Raw genomic sequence first — 26,949 nt, 5'->3', positions numbered from 1 at the left:
GAATATGATGGTACAATCTGAGGTTATTTCTAAACTGTGAAGTAGGTACTTGCCACTGTATATCCTGGGACGCTGAGGGACCTGCCTTTATGCTTTCCAGCCTTCCCGTTTAGGTGCCTTTCCCTCTGAAGGAGGATGGAAGTTGAGAGAGGAAACAGTACATGTCCTCATACTCTCTCCCTAATATGGAGTCTAGAAACAGCTAAGAATTATCCAGTGCTTAGGAGATGGAAGCTATTCGTGTTTCACATGCAATTTAAACCACACCTTGGTCACAGCCTCCATGTGGTTATGGACAGGCCTTAGAATTTAAGATTGACAGGTGATTAGAAATTGAAGGATTCGATATTACTGTCACAGGCCTGACATTTCTGTCTTGTATTTTTATGTGAGGGCATACTTCACTGGCAGACAAAATACTTCTAAATAGTGTTGAGAGAAACTACAATGCTTACAAATTTGAAATTAAGAAAAGATTAAATGTTGATTATACAATGCATAAGAAAACCTCAGGCAATGAAAAGTCTTTTCACAGAAAACCACTGAGACTAAGAAATTATTCATATCAAGAATCAGAACTTTAATTGTTGTTAAAATAAAATTCTGATAATTTGAAAGATACACACATCCTGCTTATAAGTTTCATTCATCGGTGTTGGAGAGAAACATGCTTTTAACAGGCATTTCTCGCTCATTCATCTGAAGTACCAGTATTAGCTAGTATGAGATGTGAGATCGTTTGCTGCTCTGACTCAGAATGGAAGATTTAAATTTCTTTTTTAAAACCTGCTACCCATTATCTCTTTCTCTTTTTCCATTTTTTCCACTGTCTCCTTCCTATTCACAGAACTCGTGCAACAAATACCAGTCTTTGGCATTACAGTGTGCCAAACTCCCTAGCCGTTCTGCTTTTATCTGAAATCGAGACATGGCTAGACAAGTTACTTTACTTGTGATGATGAACTAGAATTTGCACAGAAAACTGCTGCAGCTTGAACTGAGCTTGAAGTGGCTCAGTTATATTAAAACAAGCTTCTGTCTCCAGTTCCCACGGAGAACTGCCCTAACATCATGTCCCCTAATTCTCCACTGAAATACCAGACTTTGCATATGATAGGAGATACTTTTCAATTATTAAAATGGAATATAATGGTTTTTTTACACTGGAAACTGTTGGTGTCTAAATATTTAAAATCTTATTTTGGTCTCTTTAGGTATTCTCAAGAAGACATCTTTTTTTTTTTTTTTTATATAATGGCAATATCATGGGAGATAAAACCAGGAACATCAATATTAACAGAGTATTAAGTCTGAGATTTGATTATGATCGCTTAAATCTCAATATATTTAATTATTTTTAGTGTTCACTATTCTATGAGAATATCCATCTTGAATGCTTGTCTGGAGTGATTAGTTGAAGTTGTTATATCATAAGGTTTAACTGATCTTACTGAATTTCATATTATAGGAACAAAGCTGTAAGTACTGTAGCAGCCACTGAATGGTCTATTAAATATAATTTGGATTATTCAAATAATGAAAGCATTTGTTACTCTTTCTAAAAATTGATTAAGAGGATTTTGAGTAATTACCTGCTTAAAACTTCTTTGGATTCCTGCAGAAATTTGGATAATTGTGTGGCTTTTGAGGTATTGTTAGGTGTAACTGATACTTAATGGTGGTATTGGAAATAATAAAAAATAGCGTCACAGGTTTTCTATAGTGCTTCAGCAATGTGTATGCAACCTGTTTTCAAGTTTATTTTCCATAGCCCATTTGACAGCTATTAATATAAATCTTTATCAGATTCCATTTTTCTTGTTATTTATTATACCACATCTTGGATATCATTTACATTTCATATAAATATATGTTTGTGTTAGCCTTTATAGTACATTTCAGTCCCAACTGAGCTTACTAGCAGCCTGGAAGCTTATTGCAGTAGGGTGACAATTAAGCCTTCGTTGACATAGAAAAACATACTCCCAAGAAAAAAAATGTGTGAAAAAATTGTAGTGACAAGCTTTTGTTTTTAGCTTGTTACACAGCAAAATTAATTTTCTGCCCCAATGCTGAGACAATACAGACAGTGCTAATGTACTAGTTTGGGCAAATGCCTCAGCTTAGTCCAAAGAGAGATTCATGTAGAAAAATCTATCACTGACACACCACTTATTTCACTGCATCTTCCAGACAGCAAGTTACCAAAGTAACATTACAAAAATACAAAAATTGATATAGCCATGTAAAAATTTTAGTTACTGTTTAATAAAATACACAAATATTGAAAATATTTGTATAATGGTTAAAAAAATAGACCATATTTTGCATTTTTTTGCATTTTTCTGCATTACATAGCATTATTTTGGTAGCTAAGCAGACAGTGGGATAACTTGGGTGATTAAAGACCAAGTGTAGTGCTACTGCTTTGGGACTCAGTCCATGGTAGCCTGTCTGCTTTATTATTCTTCAAAATGAGTGCAGAATTCCTAATAAGATTGCTAAGGCTACACTATACTGCATGGCAAACACACCACATTACAGTCATTGCTAAGGAAATAGTTCTGTGGAAGAAAAAGCACAAGGAATTTCCTCATTGCGTGATTGTTGTCTACTGAGGCTTCTAAAAAATTGATATCCCCATTGTATTAGTGAAGTCTATTTTTCCTTTAGTGGTGTGTCTTATCAAGCTCTACGGTGCAAAACTACTCTAATATATTGGCTTGTCTGATCAGTATATCTACAAATTCAGTCAACTCAAACTGATTAGTGGTAGTGTATTTAGTCTGCTATGTTTTGCCTTTGAACTATTTTCCCAAAGAATATTTTCTGAACACATTTCTTCCCAGTCTGACTGTACTGCATCTTATTCACACTATAGATTGATTAGGAGGTATTAATAACACTAGTATCTATGAAGCTTCTGCACTTGATGGTGTTAGCAGTGCCTGAATTTAGGACAACTCTATCAACAATTTCTCTTGAATTTTCATCTATTTTTGAGGAGTTCAGCTCTCACATTAATTTCCAGTATCAAATCCTATCTAGGATATCCCAACATTCAAATAATAATTCTGATTTCTTACCTATCTTTTGATATTTTCTTCAATCCTGAGGCTTTTATCTGTCCATTAGCATCTGTACTGTAGCACTGAATTTTTCTACTGGTTTCAATGATCCTGCCTTGCTAGTCAAAGGTATTTACCATCATCATTAACATAATTTTGAAGATTACTTTAAAAAGAAGAACACCCTCCATTTACTTTGCATATTGTTAGAATTTAATGACTTCTGGATGCTTATATTTGAGAAAAATTAATCAGATGGAGGAAGACCAGATATTAGTTATTGGTCTTTGCTTTTCCAAGTTACTTCCTTTTCCCTTTAGAGAATGCATAGGAATGATTGCGTTCATAGGGCTACCCCAAACTCTACAACCCTTTTAACAAACAAAAATACATAGGACCTGAGAACATGACTATAATTTGGACATGAAACCATATCAAATGTAAATCAACTGTGAGTGCTGACATGACAACCTAGTCCAATATAGGACTTATGCACAAAACAATGTAAACCAAACCAAAGGCAGTCACTTATTTTACCTACGTTAAATCCCTTTCTCTCCCTATTATATATGTTTATATATATATTATATTTGTTTCATATAGCCTGGGAACCAAGTAGGTGGTTTTTAAGCTTGTAATCTTATACTTATATTTGACATTGACTTGAGTTTGTTTAATTTTTGTGTCCAATTTACTGATATTACCTATTAATCTATGCTATTTAACTGTAAATAAATATAGCTATGGCCAATGAAGTATTTGAAAAGGAAAAAAAAATCACGTGTATAAGCACAATTTCTCAAGTTTTCTGCGCTAAAATTATTGTCATTTATTCTTCTGGTCAATGTGAAAACAGAACAGCTTTCCTAGTGAATCTAGGAACTCTCTTAAACATAAAACTCTTAGAGGTATCAATTAAATCTTATTAAGTAAAAGTGTAAAGATACCTATGTAGAATGCATATCCATACTATAACTTACAGATACAACATGTGTTGGCCTCCTCAGTGTATTTTTTTCAAGGACAGCTTACAAATCCAATGACCTGATATAACTTCATCTAGTAAAAACCATAATATAGAAACCTGTTTGTTTCAAACTCAGTTTGCAACACACTAGAAGACAAAGTTCATCTTTCTCTGATAAACTGGATAGAAAAGACAAAGAACTTGGCAGTGATCCTGTGAAATACACTCAACTTGCTGTACTGTGTGATACTGGATTTTGTATAATGTAATTCTTGAGGTTTGAAGAGATAGTAAAGCATAGTGCTAACAACCATTTTGTGTTTAGTTATTTTACTTAAGTCCAGTTTACATTCCACAAATTTGTCTTTGGTTTACACTTTTCATTACTTTCAAAGAAAAAATGAAAAACCAACGAGAACGATCATTGCCATAGTCTACTGTTATTATTTATCTGAGCCTCTGTGGTTGTTTTTCCTGTCCCATAATTTTCATAAGATTCATCTAGCCTAAAAAAAAGTTGTTGAGTCAGTATGCTGGATGCTTCATTGTCTATTCATGTCTGTATTTTAGGATTTTATACTGACAACCACTGCCACAATATCTGCAGTATGTTCAGGCCTTAAGTACATATATTTTAAACAGAATATTTTACTGATTTCCATAAACACTATAGATATATCTACAAAGTATATCCACAAAATGTAAGAATAATTCTGGGATCTTTGGAAAAGAATTTGGAATTGTTTCTTTGTTGTTTCAAGTATTAAACAGCACTATTAAAGTAGAAAAATGCACTAATACAATATAAGCAAATCTATCATGTTTCATAGCAACAATTCTGATGTGTACATCAGTTACAAGGAAAAGAGAATGTAAGATGGCATACCTTACAATATTTTATGCTTTCTAAATACATACATGACATATATTATCTTATAATAATTAGCATAAACTTTAATTTTCCTTCTCAAATTTATCTAGACTCTCAATAACACCGACTCTATTAGCAAGAAATTAAAAACCTTTAGAACTATATACATTTTCAGCATTACAAGGCATGTGAATATAAATTTTCAAGATAAATTTAGCATTGAAAGAAAAGAAGTATAATTAAAGAACATAAAACATATTATGCCAAACCTCATACTCTGACATTTAAAGTAGGGTTACTAGTCACAGTTTTCATTAGAAAATGATCCTTTACCAACTTATTCATTTGATAAGCAAGAATAACACATTTTACTATAAGAAATTTCACTTGAACTTAGGCCAGTGACCAGTGGGTTTACCCACATTATAGAAGCTTTTTTTATTTTTTAAATTTCAAGGACAATTTTGTCTGTTACTTTTCTAACCGAACAAAATAAAGCCTTGAGTATTGCAGTACATTTTAATGTTTTGAATCCAGATTTCATCAAATTGACTCCTTTCTTCCAGGGACTTATTCTATCTTGCTGAAATGAATACAGTTTAAAAAAAAAAAGTTTTCTTGAAAGAGCAAATAAATTCTTAATAAAGCAACCAGAACTACATGGGCAAAGATTTCTAAATTATGTGTCTTAAGTCAGTGTTTGATAAACAGTTTTCCCCTTTGAAGTGCCGTAATTTTTATACCTAAGTAAATTTGTTATGGGTAACAAAATCAGAAAGATCCGTTGAATTTTCTGATTGGTATGAGTGTACTCAAAGAAAACTTCTCTGTTTGGGCTGGTATGGCATTTTTCACAGAAATCCAAATGACTATAGCTAGATAAATTATTATAGGTTAATGAATATATCACAAAGCAGCAAATGAATAATTTCAATATTTAAGTTTCTGTTGAATTTGTTGGCAACATATGATTGCAAAAAAAATCAGCAAAGGTCATATGGATGTATTGACTGAAAGTCATCTGAAGACTTCTTTCCAACTGTGAAATGCCATTTTCAGTGACACCATCAATGTAACAGTTGTGTTCAATGACTCATTTCACAGACACCCATGTCAGATGCCACAAGCAACTGTAATCTTCTCCTAAAGCAGGGTTTATTTTTAAGTTTTGGAGAGTAATATTGTCTAATTAACTCAGTTTGCTTAATAGTCTTGAGTGGTACATCTGCACCAATTTGCTTATGTATGCTTTGATATATTTAATATAATATTAAGAAGTTATGCAAGCAGATTTCTCTTGATTTATTTTTTTGCAAATATGTGTTCTTCACCACAGTTTGTGTAAGTCATGCCAACCTCTGCATTTATCCTAGAAAACTAACAGGGTCATAGTATGGCCTTGAGCATTGACACAGTACTGTTAAGTACGCAGATAACACAGTCCCTGGTATGATTTTGTCTGTGGCTTATTTGCCTTGATAACACTCATCCATGCTTCAGGATAAGCAACTACCAAGGCTATTCACAGTATACAATTTAAAGCAACCACCCTGTTGTGTACATCAAAGCATTTAGCTGTGCAGAAATTCTCTCTTCCACACTACTGTGCATTGGGCTCAGCGAATGACTCCTGCCCTGTTTTGCTTTTAAGTATAGCTATAGTTCATGCAAACATGTCATGCCACAGGTTATCAGTTCTGAAAATTATGTGCTAGTCTTGAGTTTTGACTTATTTGGAATAATACTTATTTTCATACGTGGAGGTTTTTAACTTTTCTATGGTAGCCCAGTTGGTTTGTTCCAAAATCTGACCTTGACATTTACAATAATGTCCTGGCAATCTTGCTTCATAGTTCACTCATGAAATAGAGGACAACTTCACAGTGTTTGGTATTAGCCAGCAGATGGTGCAGTATTCCCTTCCATTTCTGAGGCTCTGTCAGTGCCTGGAATTGGCTCATTTAGTACTTGGTTCACCTGTCTGCAGCTTGCCTTTGGCGACCTTTCAGCATTGCTAGCACATTGTCTCAGGTTCCACCAGACCATGACAGAAAAGTGTAAGTAACTTCAAAGCCATCTTCCAGGACTCTTAAGGGCCATGGGACAAAGGATTTCTGATGGTGGACCTCTTCTTCTTAGACAGTCCTCTGCTTCAAAACTGCTCTTTGTCCATGCTCCTCAGACATGACTACAGTCAGTGAGAATGTTTTGGTTTTCCTCTGAAGTCAGTGAAGACCCACACATTGTAGCCCTGCTTTATCCAGCTTGTTTCAGGAAGATTTGGTTGCATAATTTTTTTGTTGGTAAGATGCAAGAGTTACTGGCATAGATATACAGCGTTCGTAGTAACTGTCCCAATATATTTTAGCATCTATCTGGTTTCTGGATGGTTATCTGGAAATGTTCAGACATTTTCAGACGTGGGAAGTTGAACCCAAGGAGCCTATTGGGCTGGTGGATCAGATTCCCAAAAGGATGTATCATAAATCACTTTAAAAATTAGGGGATGACTTTCAAGAGTCATCAGTCAAAAGGCAATCAGTTGTGTAATTACTGATTATAACTTACGCCACACACCCCTTACAGCTGAAGAAGCCACAAGGTAGGTCAGACACTTCTTACGTGCGCTTGACTTCACCTTACTGGAAATTTGTTTTTTCTAGTGTTTAGGTGAGTGAAGAAATCTGATGCTAAAGAGGCATATGCAGCTTAAAATATTTCACTTACTGGAGTAACCTTTTCCACCCTTATGAAAAACAAGTGGTTTTACACATTTCACCATATACAATATCCTAAATAGTATTAAACATTACTGTGATGCCTTTTTACATTAAATACTATTAAAATACTGAGCAAAATGAAACTAAACAGTTTCGTGAACTCAGTTGAAATTTGATTAGTTAGTTATATTAGCTCTAGAGATATACAATTAGAAGTCCTGAGTAATTGGGTCACCTTTACACATATTTTTTCTTTAATTAAGCTTAATCAGTATGAAAATAAAGGTCAGTTTGGAGCCCTAGCATAGGTCTCCTGGGAAGTGGAGGAATGTCCAGTAGTTTCTGCATCTTTCTTACATTTGCGACTTCATTATTAAAATGGAATAGTTTAAGTCTGGCAAGAGACTGCTGAGATGTAAGCATTTTGATTTTTAAACTGATATTTTGTTAATTTCCTTTTAGTTCAGTGAATGTGTGGACAGTAATGACTTGTATTGCCATATTTTATGTAACACAATTTGCTGTGACAAATTATTCCTTCATCTGAACCCATACTAGAAATCATTTAGTTTTTACTATATACATTTAAAATATTGTAGATCTTAGCTTCTGTGTGTCTATTAGATTAATCATGCAAGGGGTGTACCAAAAGTAGGAAACTTAAATTCATCCAAAATGAGGTGATGTTGCCTACCAACCTTCTAGGAGGAGCACTTCTCTTTGTGAAAGCTTGGATAATTCTGTTCAGTGAGCAGAAACTTTTGTTCAGCTCCAGTGAAGAACTCCTAACTAGGCCAATGTGGCACCTTGCAGTGCCAATTGACATTAATAGAACCAGAGGATGACCTGACTTTCCTCCTGGAATGGTCCCCTCAGAGAGGAGATTGTACAAGGTAGGACTCATTCCACTGACAGAGCAAGTCTCACAAGGGGAGCTGCAGACCTAGCGACAGACAACTGTTCTCACTTTCCTCCCAAATAAGTTGCATTTTTTATACGAGCTTAATGAACTTCTGCCCTGCAACTCATGGAGAAGATTGTGTTACTAGAGTCTGTAAAAACCTTTATCATCTTTCCTTGACTGGCACTGTATATATTACTTTAAGTCTTCTTGCAAAATAGTATTCCACAATTCAGAATGTTTTATGGCTTCCAGAAGGTTAAAGATGGTAGCAGCTGGAAAAAAAAATATCACAAAATTTAAATTTTAAAAAGTGTTCCTTTTCTTCGTGACTCTAAAAACTTTTATTCAAGAAAGTACCCACATTAAGAAGTAATCTTTCTTAATACTGCCTATGTTTTTGACCTTTGCCTCAGGCTGGGCTCTTTACAAATCAGACCAGACAGTTAACTACAAGTCTTGGAAATAAAGAATTACCTTTCCTGTATCTTTGCATAGTTATCAACATGATTTGGCCTTAATATTAATCAATGCAGTTACCAGAATCTGCAGAACTATAAATTGCAGAAGTAATCTATAATTTGTACCTTTCTATGTTGCATTCTATCTTTACCACATTGGTAAATAATTTCCTTTTTTCAGCCAATTCAAATTCTTTGCAATATTTCATAATTTCTGTCATTCTGAGTAGTATTTTTAATTTAAAATTGTTGTCGCTTGTGAGAATATACTAAGCAGCATCATTTCTGCTAATACTCAGGGCACTCCACTATTAGTCTTTTTGCTTCTTCTACTGCAAACAGCTTTTAATTCATGAAAGGACTTGATTTTGCCTCCTGTGGCTACTAACTTAATAAACTCCTGAAAAGAACTCTATTGAAAGCTTTTTGAAATCCTAATTCAATATCTAAAGAGCCAGATATCCTTTATCTATTATTTGGTTAACTCTTAAAATTGTGCCTTAGGTTGCTTTCAACAAGCTGAATCTGCAGAGTAGAGTCTGCAAATTTCTGTTCTGTGTTTAGCAAGCCTTTTTCGTAAGAGCAAGAGACACATAAACCCTTTAATTTAGTGTTGTAAACCAGATCGTCAGTTCTTGCTAAACTTGTGAGAAAACCAGTTAAGTCACGGGGCTCTTGTGCATGTAGGATTCTGGTTATACCTCTGAGAACTATAGATTCTTTTTTAAAAATCAACCTGAAAAGTAGGTTGTTCTCATTAAAAGAATGATCCAAATGCTGTGTGAAATCAGTAAGATTAACTGTATAATAAATGAATGACTAGACTGTGGACTATGTCTTCCTGTTTTGTACAGTTTTCCTTGCTTAGTAATAATGTTTAGCCAGAAATATAGAGTTTCATCTTTGGAGATTAATGAAATGTGAGGTAAGAATTTTTCCAGTGTTGGTGATATAGGAATAAAACCTAAAAAATTGAATATTTGAATGGTGTATGATAGGTATGACATTTTTTTCCTCTGAAAATGCTCAGAAATCCCCCATGGCAAAACATTATTGGAGTTTGTGATCAAGGCTATAACATATTTATTCCTATAGGGAACCATGAGTAACCCCTTTCCTTTCCTCAGACTAAAGGAATAATGGAAAAAGCTTAAATAAAGAAATAGCTTAATCACATTTAGATACAGACACATATTTGTTACACATTCACTTTTGTTGCAAAATGCAGCTATTCCCTGTTTGGATCGACCTTGAAATTGCATAACATATCCAAAGTAAGGTATTAATGTAGACTCGCCTTAAATAATTTGAAGAAATAATCTCTTCATCTTTTCTGTTGATGAAAGTGAACACAGTATCACTGTTTTATTCTATTCATTATGGCCATTCTGCCCACTTTCCTGCCTAGATATAAATGTCAAGAGTCAGGAGCTGATAGGAAAAGTTCATAGAATGCCCTTAATGTAGAAAAAACACTATTCTAATTTGCCTTTGAGCCATTTGGTTTTGTCATTTTTATTATATTTTTAAAAAATATTGTGTGTGAAAAAGCAAATGATAATGTTTAATGACATGTTTTATAAGCTTCCACAATTTCTAAAGCCATAAAACTGCCAGTGTTTTAGTATGTGTATTTCTGAAACTTAGGACAAAATTGGATAGATGGACAATTCTAGTTGTGTGTTACATTGTAGAAGTTTTTTTGGTAACTCATGCTATGGTTTAATTATTAAAACACAATAAATCTTCAGATAGTTGTTTTTAACTTTTCCCATTGACACTTTTTTTCTATGTGCCTTTGTCCCATTGTTCCCGTTTATCTCTACTTTTTCTGTTTTCTGTTATTTTTATTAAAACCAAGGATTTTCAAGTTAATTTGACAGGCAGTTTTCATGAATAATTGGCAAAGAGAAAGGAAATTAATGCCAAAAAATAAGAAAACAATTACTTGGCCACTAGCTTTCCAAATGGGTTAGAATCGGTTAACACTCTCTCCTGATTTATTTTCACAATTAATTCTTGAAAAATAACATAAGAGCCTTAGGTTTCATCTTATTAAAACAGTAGCCAGCATTCTTAGATCAAAATATGATTTTTTTTTTCCAGAAAGTCAATTTTAAATTAGTTCGATACTGATATACTACGTTGTATATGTTTTGTTGGGATGTACAAACTAGTCCACTCTTCTGATAAAATTTAAAGTGAACACCATATTGCACAAAGTAAATAAATGAAGATTAATATGTCTTCTTCAAAAAGGTAGTGGAGAGCTTGCAGTCACCTCTTTGTTGTCCTTCTACCTCCAACCTCTGCCTTGGAGAGAGGGGGGTTAATCTCTACCTAGCCTCCTCCCCTTGCCTATTACTGGGACAATATTGTCCTCTTTGCTTTCTTTTTCAGAGAAGAGGTGTCCACTGGTGTCTCATTAAGTGTCTGCAAGACTGAAAGTTTCATTTTCACAATGATAATGCTTTGTGCATTCTATATTTAAGGAACAGAGTTTGTCCTCTGATTCTTACTGGTGCTTAAGTGCAGCTGTGGGGGATTTCTCAGGTGATGTAGCTGAGGGTGGAACTTAATCTACCAGAGGGCTATGGACCCTGAGGAGTCAGTAATTGTCATTCACCTCAAAGTAGGTGTATATAATACATTTAATATTGCATGGCTATTGTAAGTACAAATTATCTTTATACATCATATAATGGTCATATAAAGCAATTGCAAATGAGATATTAGCAAAATGTAGATAAATAATGCCTCTCTATCTAAAGTTTCACTTTTATTGTGCTTGTAGAACTTTTACAACATATTAATAAATCATGTAAGGAAAAGAAATGAAACAATTGGGTGTGTCTAACAAGGTATCAGCAAGTCTTTCAGCAGCAAGAAGAATGTAACTAGATGAGCATACATTCTGAAGTAGTAGAGATACTTTTGTCTGCCACTGAGGTTATCATATGGTCCATTATTTGCTTCACGCAAACAATTCTCAAGTACGTTCCACATTTGTCAGAGTCATGTTTACAGAGCACTTTTCTCAGGGTGCATTCATCTTCTGTTTAATGCTTCCCGTCAATTAAAAGAAAGCAATCCTTTAAGCATAGTCTACTGATATCAACTGTGTTAGAAGAATAGTAGAATTTACATGCTTTTTTAGAAATCAGTTTGCTGAGATAACCTAATGTGATCAGAATCTAAATAAATAAGAAAAAATTAACACTTAATTTCCTGTACGTTTTTTAGTTTGGGATATTTCTATATAGCAGTTTGTCCCTGTTATTTCCAATTAAGAATTAACGGGAATAAGATCTGGATATTTTATATTAGGGCAAATTGATAACAACAGGTGAGCTCTCATAACTGCCTTGCATAGTAGCATTAATGCTTTCCTATCTATACTAGAAATACTCATACATTTTAAATAATATTTGTCCTTTTCAGATCCACATCATATTGATGGCTTATAATGATTAATTAGTCTGCTCAGCTCTTTTTCCTGTTTTACTATATCATGCTGATGAACTCCCACACAGTAGCAGAAATCATAGAATCACAGAATCATTTAGGTTGGAAAAGATCTCTAAGGTTGTTAAGTCCACCTGTTAACCCAGGGCTGCCAAGTCCATCACTAAACCACGTCCCTAAGCATCGTATCTACGTAGTTTTTAAACACCTTCAGGGATAGTGATTTCACCACCTCCCTGGGCAGCCTGTTCCAATGCTTGACCACACTTTTAGTGAAGAAAGTTTTCCCAACATCCAATCTAAAACTCCCCTGGTGCAATGTGAGACCTTGCTATTAGTCTGTCAATTAAACATTGCATATGATACTATAAGGCCTATATCTCATAATCCAGGGGGCAGAGGTTGTCATCCTGTTTTTTCCTATATGATACTCTGACCCTCTCTATATTGCCAAGACCTGCCTGATCTATATTATAAACAAAATATCTATTTATAAAATCAAAATCCAGGCAGTAAAATTGAAAAGATTTATCAAAAAGTAAGGATGGAATCCCCCTCCCCCCAGAAATGGCCTAGATTACCTTCTGGATGGCATAGCTTCAGACTCTTAGAGATTCACACGTGTAGCTGAGATTCTATTTCTTAAATAAAAAATAATTCTTAGGTTGCATGTATAGGAAGAGATGATTTCAGGTTGGTGTTTTACCATCTCTCTAGCTGGTGAGGGGTTTACACAAATTTATATCTTCCTTCTCCTTGCCCCCGTTTCTCATCCAACCATTCATCCTCTAGTTATTTTGGGAGTAATATGACTTGTTGACTATTAATTTTCCTCACCTCAATAACTCTAGTAAGATTAGATTGTCAGCTTCAGGTCTGGCAACTGAAAAGAAAATGTTTTCGTTATCATATGCAGGGCCATCACCATTGCCAGTAGCAATAGTTCTCCAAATAATATCTGTGCAGTATGTCTGCTGTAATGACATAAATTTGAGTATTCGATTTTCAATAACATCACAGAGGTCTTGATCACATCCAGTTCTAAGCATTGTTGCTTACAGTAGATTATGAATAGACTGGTTTTACCATACTGCCAAGCAATTTTGATCAAATCACTTGTGTTTCAGTCATGCTTCTCATTCATATGTATCAAGCATGAGCCAAAAGTAAGTAGATGCATTTTACTGTGAGTGTTTCCCCATAATGTGAAAAGAATCCACATGGATTAGGCAGCAGCATCAGCTGAAAGCAGTGGAAAAACAAGGGAGAGAGGCCAATGAGGCAGTTAGTCTGCAGGGATAAACAGTGGTATTTCTTAATTCTGGAGCTATTCGTGAAGGAACCTCACTGCTCAAATAGGAGTAATAGTTAGAAAATGATTATCAATTATATGCCACTAAAATGAGAAAGACAGAACAGTTTAGAACTACGCTTACTTTAAGGTGTGCATCATAATTGGGAACCTTTTCATACTCCTCTTCAGTGTTTTCAGACTTAAATATTGGTGTGTTCCAACTTAATTTAAAAGAGCAATAGGACATCAAGATATAGAGAATACTATGGAAAACTGAATTATATCTTGCTATATAAAATTTAATAGACCAATATCTCTTTCTAGCTTTTCTCAACTATTTTTCTTGATGACAGCATTACTCTTGTAACTAACATGGAGGTAATAGGGAATGCAGTAAATTCAAAATTATTAGCTATCTAATATTTATATATTTGAAGGGTTTTTTACATGAAGCGATATTTCAGAGCTAAATTTATATAGCCAGTACAGTAAGACTCCAAAGACATTTGTTATTATTGCTTCTTTTAATTTATCCATGAGAAGCAAATATTTTCTTTTGTTGTTTAACTTCTTGTGGGAAGTTAAATATCTGCAGAATATGCTAAAAAGGCTCTAAAGCCAGTTTGACCAAGTTAAAAAGTTTCTATTGGCGTGTTCATCTAGTTTCTACCTTGCTGTTATCTGTTTCTTTTCAAGTTTGATAATCTTCCACTTGTCTTAAGATAAGTATTGTATCATTTCATCACAGAATGCAAACTATAGGTACAACTTCCTTTTTTTTTTTTTTTTTTTTTTGACAGGACATGAATAATAATTCAGACTAAAACTTTCCATAGAGAATCTTTGTACTATGAGCCTATGCAGTATGTACTGAAATGTGAAATACAGTGGGAACTAAATGCAACAGCAGAATTGAGCTTTGAACCATAAGTACCATAAGCAGTTACCATATTAAAACCTCCATCTAATCAAGTCTGGAAAATACTAGTGAGCATTACTTGCTCTGTAGTGAAGATTAAAACTAGTATCCCATTATGAATCAAGAGACAAAAAGCAAGAAACCAAAAACTGAAATGCACAGAAAGAAATCTTGTAAGAAAAATCAGAAGGGAACTTCAAAACAGACTATTCAAGATTGTTTATGCTTTTCTCTTTCCATTAACTTAGAAAACAGAGATGAAATAACTTCTATAGAATGGAAAACAAATCTTAAAAGGATCTATGATTTTACCAAAGAATCCTTACAAAATCTTCACAATCCTTACAAAAACTCCTGTTTGTCCTTATCAAACCAACAATTCCAGAGTTTCTTTTACTATACCTAATTGTAATGTCTTAGATAAACATGTAAAAGTACATAAACAGATATAGTGTTTCTAGGAGATCAAATCCAATTTGTGGATAATCATATGAAAGACGTCTTTCATATATAATCACCTGTGTGAAATAAAATGAAGAATGAAGTTGTTTACTTATCTTAAACACTATCTTCTAAAACTCAGGTTTGCCTTACAGATTGCCAGATTACTTTAAATATGATTATTTAAGGAAGGCCAATTACATCCTTATTGTCAAACTTTTATACCTTAAGTTCTCTCAAATAGCTTGCTTGCTTCATCTAGCAGACAGATTAGCCATAAATGGTTTTTTTACTGTTTGCAACCTGGACTGTTTATCTGGGTTTTCATTATCTCAGGAGACTTCCCTTTCACTATAAGCTGCTTCATAGGAACAGATTTTCTGCTGGACAAATTAACTGTGATACTGCCATTAGTTTCCTCCCATCTTGTACGTGGGTTATGCATACCGATAAAACAACAATTTTCCAACTGTATATTGTTTCTTTTTCGCCTAAAGAGCTTGTAGTATACATAAGTAACACGGAAGTTTCAGGAAACAGAAGATTTTACTCATTATGGTACAGTTGGTTTTGGTGTGTGATCATATTTTATAGTAATATATAAATTTTTATTAGTTGGTCTATTTACTGAAAACTCAGAAGCTGGATTCTCACAACTTACAACCCACTAGTACAGAAGTTCATAATAATTATTGTGAGGTTTCTTGTTAAAATCCATAGCTTCAGCTTTATTGTCAGATGTGGACAAGGTTTGCCAGGAATCTGAGATTTTATCAGCATTTTTTGTGGGTGGATGTGAAAAACAAAAGAATTTTGTGGGCGTAAACAGAAAAAACACATTTTTCTCTGAACAGCTGCATAATAGCCACTTTAAAAAGCTAAATAGTAAACACAGAAGGAAAGGGTTTCACACCATAGAATGTAAGGCAAAATATTTCTGGCTTCCATATTGTGGGAGTTATTACAGAGCACAAAATGCTAAGTTAAAATTGGCTGTATGCTTGGACAGCTGACACTTCAAGAAACTAGTTAGAAATCAGAGACCTTTTCAGAGCCATGCCGGTTGCCAACCACTTATGGCTTTGGAATTAATTCAGAAATGAGGAGTACACGCAAATGCTTCGTGATCTACAGCTTGTCATACCTGTATTTTGTAGAGATAAATAATAATAAAGCTTTTGTGTCATTTGTAAAAATCAGATTTGTTTTTAAACCCAGGAATCATATTCACCTTAAAGTTATTATATCACTCCTATGTCTATGTAATGTGTATCTGTAAGACAAAGTTGGTAGAGAAAGGTAATATATTTTATTGACCAGTGATTATCACTGAAAAATATTGAGAAGCTTTTGAACACATAAGCTTTCTTTATATCTGAAAGAGAAAAGGCATATTTCAAGGGCAAAAAACAGCTGGAAAAAATTGCTCAGACTATCAGAAATATGACATCTTTGAGAAGAAAGATAACTGGTAGATAGAGTTGGAGGAGATATTAGTGAAGAGTGGGAGAAAAGAAATGAGAGATTGTACTATATGTGTTTTAAGCAAAATAGTTGGAAATCCTCAATACAGTAATCTAACATGGATGTGTATCCATCAAGGATATTTTTCCATGAAAATAGTTTTTAGTTTTGAAAGAGTTGTGAAAAACCCATGTAAGGCATGGACTCTAAAAAAAAAAAAAATAAAGGTGTTTTAACTTGTGAAACACACCTGCCCACCCCAGTTTAAAAAAAAGCCCACATATGACTAATTGTATCTCTCTCTTTCACATCTAAAGGTTTCCCCAGGCACAAGTAGTTGTTGTAGGTTTTGTTTTTCATTTTCTGAAACTAGAACATTCAATAACAAAAAAGGCAATCTGATAAACTTACAAACTACAAATTAAAAATTAAGAAAAATATTAAAGGATGTCTTATTGTTCTGTTGACAGAGAACAGGAAAAAAACTGCTTCTTCTTGGTCTTGTGTTTTTTTTTCTGATTCTTTGACTGCCTGGCCTCTTCTTACCTGACAGAGATTTCTCGCTGTAATGAACAACTTGGCCTCTGACAGGTTTGTCACCAGAAGTTTGTAGTTTCTCTATTGCTGTCTTCTGTTCTCAGTAACTTTGGGGGCAGACTTCTTTTGCCATCTCAGAAGTATTGGCTGTAGCATGCTGAATGTCCTCAAGAAATACATGCCCCATCAATTTGGGAATTTAAATGTCTTCTGATTCTTTTTTTGTAAAGACCTTCATACATGATTGCTTGGTATAGTTACTTTTGAACTTTCTCATTAATTGACCCTGAGATATTGACCCTAATGACATCTAATAAAGGTGGCTTCCTTGAGAAACAAAAAGGCAATGAGCAAAAATTACAGAGAAGGCATCATATATGGTGTTGTAAAAGTAGGAAATGTGGGTTTCATTTGTTCCTTCTTCTGCATGGTTCATTACAGGGACTTGATTTCATTCACGTAGGTGAACATCACACGTAGGTGAACACAATTGTTCTTTTTAGTCTTCTATAAGATATTTAACAGTCACTGCATGTGAGACTATGTAAGTACGTAATTGGCACTACATCTGCCAATAGTGAGATGCTCAGAGCAAATGTAAAGGACTTACTTTCAAGTATCTGTTCTAATTATTTTTCATTTACCATGGATGGATCGGTTTCAACATGAAAGATTCAAGCCACTGAGTCAGTAGCTAAGATGAGCAAGGCCAGGATTCAGATCTGCTCAGAGTCAAGCAGGCAGGAAAATGAATCATGATTGCAAACAGAGAATGTATGCCTGCCGCTTGCTGACTATGGGATTTACCCGAGAAGTGTAAAACCCATGTACAATTCTTGGCTGCTTTATGTCAGACTTTTCTTCCACAATTCAAGTGAGAATGTGATCACTGGCCCCAAATCAAGGGCTGGGTATTTGTTTGCTCAACCTGACAATTTTTTTTTGGATGTGCGTAGCTTCAGCTTGGTCTATGTGAAAAAAACTTGTTAGGCGTGAAGGACGAAGCATCTACCCAATTCCAAAATATAATCTTACTGGAAAAATAAGATAGCAGCTAAGCAGTGTTTTAACAATGGAATTGGATGCCTAAAGAGATGGGTTGATCTCCAAGTGAATTTGGGGATCATATTCAGTGCAGAGAAAGTGCTTTGCTGTTGAGTCACTTCTTCGCTGTAATCAGAGCTTTGACAGGCTGAAAGCAAACAACTTCTGGTTCTCTCTGTCTATCATGAAGTGTGTGTAACATCAGAGTGCTGATGGGTAGAGGAAGGAGAAGGGAAGAAAACTAGGATAGAGTGCAAAATACCTCACAATGTCTGTATACTTGGGAGGGTTAGCACACTTTGTACTTCAGGATTGGAGGGAGATTCCTGATAGAAATAGACACCTAATTACTCTACCTTTTTTTTCACAGTAGAGACCCATGGAATTTCTTTACAATTCTGCTCCTGAAATTAATAGGAAATAAAATTAGGTCAATATTCTAGAAAGTTGAGAATTCTGTACAAATATTTGTATTTGTCCTATGCTGGATATTTATTTGCTGCAGGATTTTTTTCTTTTATTTGTTCTTTTGAGTATCCAAGTGAAGATGTAAAGATCAGATTTTTCTGAAATGAACAGAATATTATTCTTAAATTGGCCACTTTGATTCCTATGGGCAACTTACAAAGAAAGGTACATAAGCAAGAATATCAGAATCTGGTACTGACTTGTCAAAAAGTGAAAATATATGTGAGCATATTCATTTTCGTTCTTTTCTTTAGGTCTACTACTTCCAGATTTCAATATCTGGCCATATTTGAGACTTAATGATATTCTGCAGTGATACAAAATGAATGACTAGTTACTAAACATACCTGTGTAGATGGCATGATTTACCTGATCAGCCTGATCATGTTGTATTAGTATTGAAAAATTGCATTTATTTGTTTATTTATTTTGTATTTTCAGGTAGAGATTGAAAACCTGGACTATAATTACTATTTGCCTTTGTTTTTTGATGGGCTTTGTGAATTGACATTTCCATATGAGTTTTTTGCTCGTCAAGGAATCCATGACATGCTGGAACATGGTGGAAACAAGATTCTCCCTGTCATTCCTCAGCTCATTATCCCAATAAAAAGTAGGTGAATATGTGGGGAAAAAACCCACAAACTAAAATTGCATTTATATAATGTAGATTTTTTACAAGTTTCTAATTAAGCAATAAAACGTGACAGGCTGTACATTTCATGGAGGTTACTACAAATGTGAGTTAATTGTAAGGTATAAAGCCAGAAGGCTTATGCCTTCAGTCACCTGGTATGTGCAGTAATCCAGAAGAACAGACTGCCCGGTTAATGTTCTTCTTATTACAATGTGGCTCTTGGTCTTTGGAAAAGTGAAGTGACATTTTCTTACCTGATTGTGTATATTTATTAGGTAAATCCATTACTGTATAAATCAGATAATCTAAAATAATGGGAAAAATCAACAGATGAAGCTTATGGAATTATGTTTCTTTTTTGTCCTTTTGTTTATTCTATAGTTGTCTTATATTTATTCCCTAGATACACTTTTAATCATGATTCTCATTACTTTGCACATGCATACACTATCTAAATGGGGAGTTCTGCCTGACTAAATAAAGCTGTATGTAAAATTTTGGCATTTAAAAAAATATTAAATCTGAAGTTTTAATATATTCAAACATAGATTTTTGTAGAAAAGTTATGTGAAATGTAATAAACTATTTTAATACAAGTGTAATGCCACTAAAACCCCCAAGTGTAATACCACTAAAACTAAAACGTCTTTTCTTGAAACATCTAGTTCTTTAGATACATTATTTTGCCCTTTTCTGTTTCTTTAGATCAGTACCTTGAGAAGATATTATTCTGAATCATCATCCTATCCTTCTTTAGTTAGGTGTTATGATTCTTAAGCCTGCATGCTATAGCTATACTAATAGATGTTCATTTTTTTTTAAAACTTGGCTTCTATTTTATCGTTGATCAGTTGCGGTATAATTGTGGTATTTTGTCATATTTTCCTAGGATGATTGAGCATCCTTGCTAATACAGAAGTAAATGGACTCATTGTATTTGTGATACAGAATGAACAGAGTCAAATGGAGTTTTGGAAAAGAGGAAAGGGAATGTAGTTTGGAGCCTGATAATACTGAAATAATAGGTTTGGAAGGGTCAGAATTGTATTTTTTTTTTCCCATTCAATTTATTCTCCATTTAAAAAGTAACATTATAAAAGCCATTATCATACTCTGGATTTTTAAAATGTCACGGAATATACACTATTCAGAGTAGTTACTCTGTAACACTTGTGAAAGGTTATGGAAACTGTAACAGTTTTTTTCTCTCTAGAAGGGAAACATAAAAGAGAGGAATCATGTAATTTCATTAAATCTGTATTTCCAACATCACCCAAACATATTTATAGTGGTATCATTTATATTTTTTTTGAAAGCTGAAATAATTTCTTCAGGAAAGACTGCAAGTTTATGACAGCAGGTACTCAGTTAGGATTTAAAAGTCTTGCTGAGACCAGAGTCTAGCTTAGAAATAATTACCTGGAAGCTTTAGCTGTTAAACAGCTTTTAGCATTAGAAAGAGTCTGCTGGGTAAGGATGTTTATATGGATTGATATATAGTCTTTTAAATCAAGTAATAATTTATTATGCTGGAACACATTCAAGAATCTGCTAGCTAAATTTCATTGTTGGTTCTGCTTTATTTTACTGTAGAGTGCTTATTTTTTTATTTAAAAATAGCTTCTGTATCGGATTTAATGTGTGAAGTCTAAGTATTATCAATGGTAAAGGCTTCTTCCTAGTTAAAGCCATAGTAATATTTAAAAAAGAGACTGCCATCTCAAGGAATCTGAAAGTGTATGCTTCTAAGAGTTTTTAAATTTGCTATGACTGTGTAATATAGGAGCGTAGTTAGAGCTATACATTTCTGTGACTCAGCTGCATCCACAATAAACTCAGCAATGTTTTACACATATTACTGTCTCTAAAGTGTCCCACTGGGTAAGTTCTATCTGATTAACCAGTCTTCTTCTAGACCACTGCCATATTTCTACTGTGAAAGTGTGAATCAATTGATTGTTAGGCAAGGTAATATATGTGATGGAGGGGAAAGGGATAAAAGCCATACAGAAAAATTACTCTACAGACAGAATGCTTTTAAAAGCAGTTCCTCTCCTGCATGTTCATCAAGGGAAAATGTTATTAAAGAGCTGCTCTCTAAAAACATTTTGAATTGAAAATTAGGATTCTGTATTACATTTTAATGATTAAGGATATATCTATCCTCCTGTCCTTGCTTAAAGTTCACACTTTTTGAACGCTATATCATTAAAGATGAAAATTAGATTATTTGATGAATCTGTGGGTTACTGTAAGCCCAGATCCTTTAATCAGATTTTCTTCTGGTTATGCAAACAGGCAATGACTAACAAAAGATAGACAATTGAAATTAACAGGTACAGTTTCTATCATAAAATCCTAATATGCAATCTAAATAGTATGGAAGAATGCTATTTAGTTGAAAAGTAATTGCTTACTGTTGTTTGTCACATTGAAAAGCATTCTTTTTTTTTGGAAACCCAGAGGAAGAAAAACAATCTCAGATTGGAGGCACTGACTTCTCAAAGAGAAAAATGTTCAAAATGTATTTTGATTTCTCAAAATAAAAAGTCAAAATATATTGTACCGTGCAGTGGCAAAACATGATAAAATACTTTATAAATGTAGCTATTGCATGGAAAAACAAATTGCCTGTATATGTCAAAATTGTAAGGAATCCAACTACAAATAAAAAAAAATGCAAACTCAGGGAATGTGAATACTTTAAGGTGTTAAGACCTTTTCCTCCCTTTCACAGAAGGTGTAGGCAAACCGTTGTTTGAGTTATTTGAACTAGAGCAAAGATTTATAGATTTACATACATGACCAATAGCAAAGTACTTTGTGGAGGAATTGTGAAAGTTCTGATGCACACCACACAGCAGAATATCTTCTTTGCCAGAAAGATCCATATCATTATTTTCCTATTGCAGACAGGTTAAGAGGTAGAAGGAGGCTAATTTTGCCCTACATCACAAACTGCATCAGTGGCAGAGAGCAGGATAAAATGCAAACACCCTTGGGGTGGTGATCAAAGCTGTCTGTAGGTCACGTGAGAGTTCCCATATTTTTAGGGGAAAAAGGGATCTGTTTGGCTCCACCATGTCTTTCAATGATGAACTGATATATCTTAAACTCACTTGTGGCTTACCATTACCTACAGTCAGCCAAGAAGAGCCAGGAAAAGGGGTGTGAGGGTGAGAGATGCCTGTTATACCATGTGCTTGTCAATGGAAAACTCCTGTTCTAAACTTTGTGTGGTCACTATGGGAATGTAAAATTCCTTTTGATGCTCATTTTTGGGAAAATTACTGCTTTTAATATTACATTTTTCCATACAAATGCCAGATCAGAAAAGCAGTAAGTCCTTTTGCTTGCTTTCATTAGGCTTCTGCAACTCTGAGGTTCTGACAGCAGAGTTCCCCAAATTTGAAAGGAGACACACTTGCAGACACAAACACTGAGGGGGCAGGAGGTTTTTACACCTTCACCTGATATTTCTATGAGTAACACAGTGTGTGAATGTGCCTCCTCTCCTTTCAAAGGCAGTGAGCACAATACCATTGACATTTTCTTTGCTGGCTGTGTAGTTATAGGAGTTTCCAAGCCTTTCACACACAAAGTACCCAATCGTTCCAGACCCCACGCTCCAGTTCATTGCAACTGACTGTTGCTAATGCAGTTTATGCAGCAACTCAGTGAATCTCATACATAGATGTATTAAAAAAACCAAACCACCAAATCTAAAGTAAAACCAAAATATTTTCAGAGTAGCATTTACTTTTAAAATCAGGTAATTTCAGTGGTGTAATGTATAGCTACACTGTCACAATTGTAGGAATAGCACACAATAGCACAGAGGCTGAAGTGAGTAGAGATGATCAGTAGGAACATCTTGACATAGCTTTGCTGATGAAGGAAATAACATGAAATTAAACAGTTAAGAATCTTGGATCACTCATTCACCAGAATCTTTTCTGTTCTGTGCTGTGAATCCTGAAATGGACACGTAGGCAATCTGAACTTAGGCCTAGAAGCCAATAAAGCTCATGTCTTCGCACTTAAATTGTAACTTAAATGGAAGTGTTGTTTCTGCACAGTTGCAGTCAGCAGAACAGGCACTTCTGATTGAGTCCAAAAAGAATAATCTCTATCCTAAGAAACATTGGATTCCATTTTCCTTTTCCTGGCTTTTCCCATGCTGTTAAAAATCCCTTCTGTGACACAGCAGATCAAGGATACCTTAAACTTTATTGAAAATGTTTCATTAGGGGAAGCAGATTTTTTGTGATTCAGATACAGAGAAATGCACAGAGCAGTCCTCCCTCAGTGTCACCTACAGAGTCCTTTTTAATGTTTAATAAATTTCTAAATTAAACTGATCTCTGTTTTCTTATTCTCCACTTTCTATTTGCATGTAAAATGTGAGTTGTTGGCTTGGACAACAGTGTAATTAATTCCCATTTAATGTCAAATCAGTGTCACTGTTGCATTTAGATACAGTTGAACCTTTTGCTATCAGTTAGCACATTTATATTTATATTTCTCCTCATATGTCTTCACTGTATTTAAGAGCATTTAATAGTCATTAAATACTTCCTTCTTTCACAGAATGCTGGAATATTTTTATAGAATAAGTATGTTTGTCTGTACTGTAGTCTTTTTCTTTCTGTAAATCCTGTAAATTGATATCTGTGATCTATAAAAAGTAAATTAAACTGTTAATGGATTTGCAATTTTCCTCACCACTGGCTCTTGTGAACCAGTTTTGGTTGTTAAGATCACAGACTGAAAATTACCTTTAAAAAATTGGGTTTATAAGCTTAAAATGCTTTTAAAGAAAGCAAAGGTCTCTGATTTTTTTTTTTTTTAGATCATCTTGATTCTTAAATATCAAAGCATTTCTCTCCTGTAGGCTCCATCAACCAGTACAAGTGATTGCAATTACAATGTTAGATTCTGCTCAAAACTGGTCATTTTCAGGTAGTTTCAAACAGTATAGAAACTAGGTTATTTATTACTCCTGTCTATGAGGAGAAACTGTGTTACTCATTCAATAAAGATAAATCTCATCTGTGTTTGGAAAGTGAAATCTGCAATTAACATCTCTCACTTTTGAAGTTTGAGTTAGAACTATTCTCTCCTGAATTTATTAATTTATTAATATTTGACACTTATTAGTACTGAATTTCATCTGCCATTTTATTACTCAGTCATTTGTACTGTAAAGTCCTTCTGCAGTTCTTCAGAGTCACCCCTTATCTTTGGCATCTGGAATAACTTAGTATCATCAGAAAACTTTGGTATCATCACTAAACATCTCTTCCAAATCATCTTTGAATCTACTGAAAAAACATGAACTTCAACACAGATTCCCACAGGGCTCTACTAGTGATACTCCTCTTCCATGGCCCATTGATTGTTGCCCTCATTTCATATGTCTAAACAATTATTTATTTATATGGAAACTACGGCAGTTAAGTGTTTCAAAAGCCTTCAGTGAGGAACCTTATCAGGTACCTTTCAGAAGTCTAAGAAAACCATATAATCAAGGTTTTCTTGTCCACATTCTTCTTGTTCAATGACCTACAATACTTTAGAACACTATATTAATATCTGTAGTACAGATCCCAATGTTACCAGTTTTTCAGATCTTTCCTGAAATATTTTTTTAAAAAATTATATACATTTCATAGATAACAAAGCTGTTTTCATTGAGAGGATGGGTACTCAGAGCAGTTTAGTAGCTTGAGGCAGCACGGGGGAAGGAATGTACATCTAGGAATGGATGGAAACTGTGAACTGGCATAGCCATTGAGCAGATTTTGGGGACTCTAGTCTCAGTGTATTCTTTATACTAGTTAATTAAACAGAGCCTGCAAATGTTAATAGAATTCAAGTTTTATAGGTGCTGATCTCATAAAACACTACAGTTTCAAGCACAACTAAAACTGAAAAAAAAAAAAAAAAAGCCAGACTCTCTCTTCCATATTTTCTAGATCATGTTTCTTGCAAGTATCAGTGACTCAGTTATGGATCTTAACCTTTTCTGTGCCTTAGGCTTTTGCTTTACGAGACAAAGCCTTTGATTGCAATGTTGGCCTAAGGTTTTCATGCCTTGCCCCCTATTCCTCCTTTCCATCACCTCACTGCAACACATCACTCCTTCAGTTGTACTTGAAGAAATACAACTATATTGTAAATTGGATCAGGACTTTTAAAAAGTACAGAACACAAAGTTGTTATTCAGGTTTTTATTCACTCTTGACTGAAACACTATGTCTTCTAACAGCCTTCATTACTGTTCTGTAAAATTAGTATAATACTTCTATTATATCAGTTCAGGTAGTTAAGTATGATGCATTTTGAAAGTTCTGGACAGAATTGTCTGTAAGGGAAGTATATGTCACTTCAATCAATTGCATTTTGAGAGTACTTCATGTTAGCCGTTCTTTAAACCTGGCTGTGAACTTAAGAAAAGCCCTTGATCAACAAGATTAAGTAGATCACAACAGCCAAAACATCTTTATCCTCAGTGCTTATTGCCCTGCAGGAGACCTGCTCTATGTATCTTGTTCTGCTTCAGACAAAGGATCTTCTAAAACAGGTGCCTCCTTTACCAATTCAGGGAGAAATATGACTGTAAACTAAATTGGTTTTAATCTTTGTCTCTTTACGTAAATAGAAAATGGAAACTAACGGTGCATTTCTAAACATAGATTCACAGGTGTATTTGAAAAAGGAGTTGAATATGATTAGAGGCCAGTGCAAATTAAATTATCAACATAACTTTAAATATAAATGCAAAAATCTAAACTTTAATACTTAGAGGAGAGATGGAAGTTTGGTGAATCTGATTTGATTCTGAAAAGTATAGGCTATCAATGTGCTATGTGGGGAAGAATGTTCTGATTCAACCTTTTCTATAAAAATACACTGTGTCATGGAAAAGATCCACTGTATATACTGGGAGAAATGCTGTCATGTTTCCTGGCTTATCAAATGTATCAGTCCCAAATGTAAGAATTGTAGCTTCTATTATAGGGAACATCTGAGACTAGGATAGGATTTTCCAAACTGTCACATAAAAATGAATTATAAAAATAAAAAATAACAACTTAGATAGCTTCTAAATCTTTTTCTTCAAGTTATTAGAAGTGTTACTCAAGGAAAACACTTGAATGTTTTAAGATTATTTCTGTTGCTTCATACGTAAGCTGCTTCTATCTAAATGGATAAGCAAACAAATGGCATGTATCTTAAGAAAAGTCTCTGCTCTTAAAGAAAATTAACAAAAGAAAATCCTAAATTTACATAAATTGCCAATACAATTTAATGAAAAAAAGTCACTGAAGCTGTCCATAAATTGGTATTGTGTGTCAACTCATTGCTAACAAGCTTTGATAAATAGCACTGAAAAACCTCCATCTCAAAAATCTTCAGTGTTTCAAGTGTGCTTTCAAATTTCATAATTACCTATTACTATGGCTTTGAGTGGTAGAAACACAGAGCTGACTTAGATGCTGAGCTTTTACACCACATATTTAACCTAGGAACATTTTAAAATTCTCTTTTCTGATGAAAGTTGTGATGAACTTCAGAAAGTACTTGTTTGGAATAACTGTAGCAGCACAAAACAAAATATGTTTGAAGTAAATTGTTATATACTTGCATTGAGCAGTTATTTAAGCTGGAGGGTCTCCTGGAAAAAAT

The 26,949-nt window shown here is 34.1% G+C and overlaps 1 protein-coding gene across 4 annotated transcripts in view; it reads left to right on the top strand.

The window, feature by feature from the left end:
- Positions 1-26,949, top strand: part of PACRG (parkin coregulated) — a 291,943-nt gene that overhangs the window by 122,835 nt on the left and 142,159 nt on the right. For all 4 annotated transcript variants that reach the window (XM_080390584.1, XM_080390583.1, XM_080390586.1 and 1 more), the window contains exon 4: positions 19,062-19,233. In XM_080390584.1, the coding sequence (XP_080246710.1) occupies positions 19,062-19,233 (172 nt within the window). The remainder of the gene's footprint in view (positions 1-19,061; positions 19,234-26,949) is intronic.

Source organism: Falco punctatus, assembly GCF_963210335.1.
Source record: "Falco punctatus genome assembly, chromosome: 5".
Lineage (NCBI taxonomy): Eukaryota > Metazoa > Chordata > Aves > Falconiformes > Falconidae > Falco > Falco punctatus.
The sequence above is the reverse complement of the archived record's forward strand: the minus strand, read 5'-3'. Positions and strand labels throughout refer to the sequence as shown.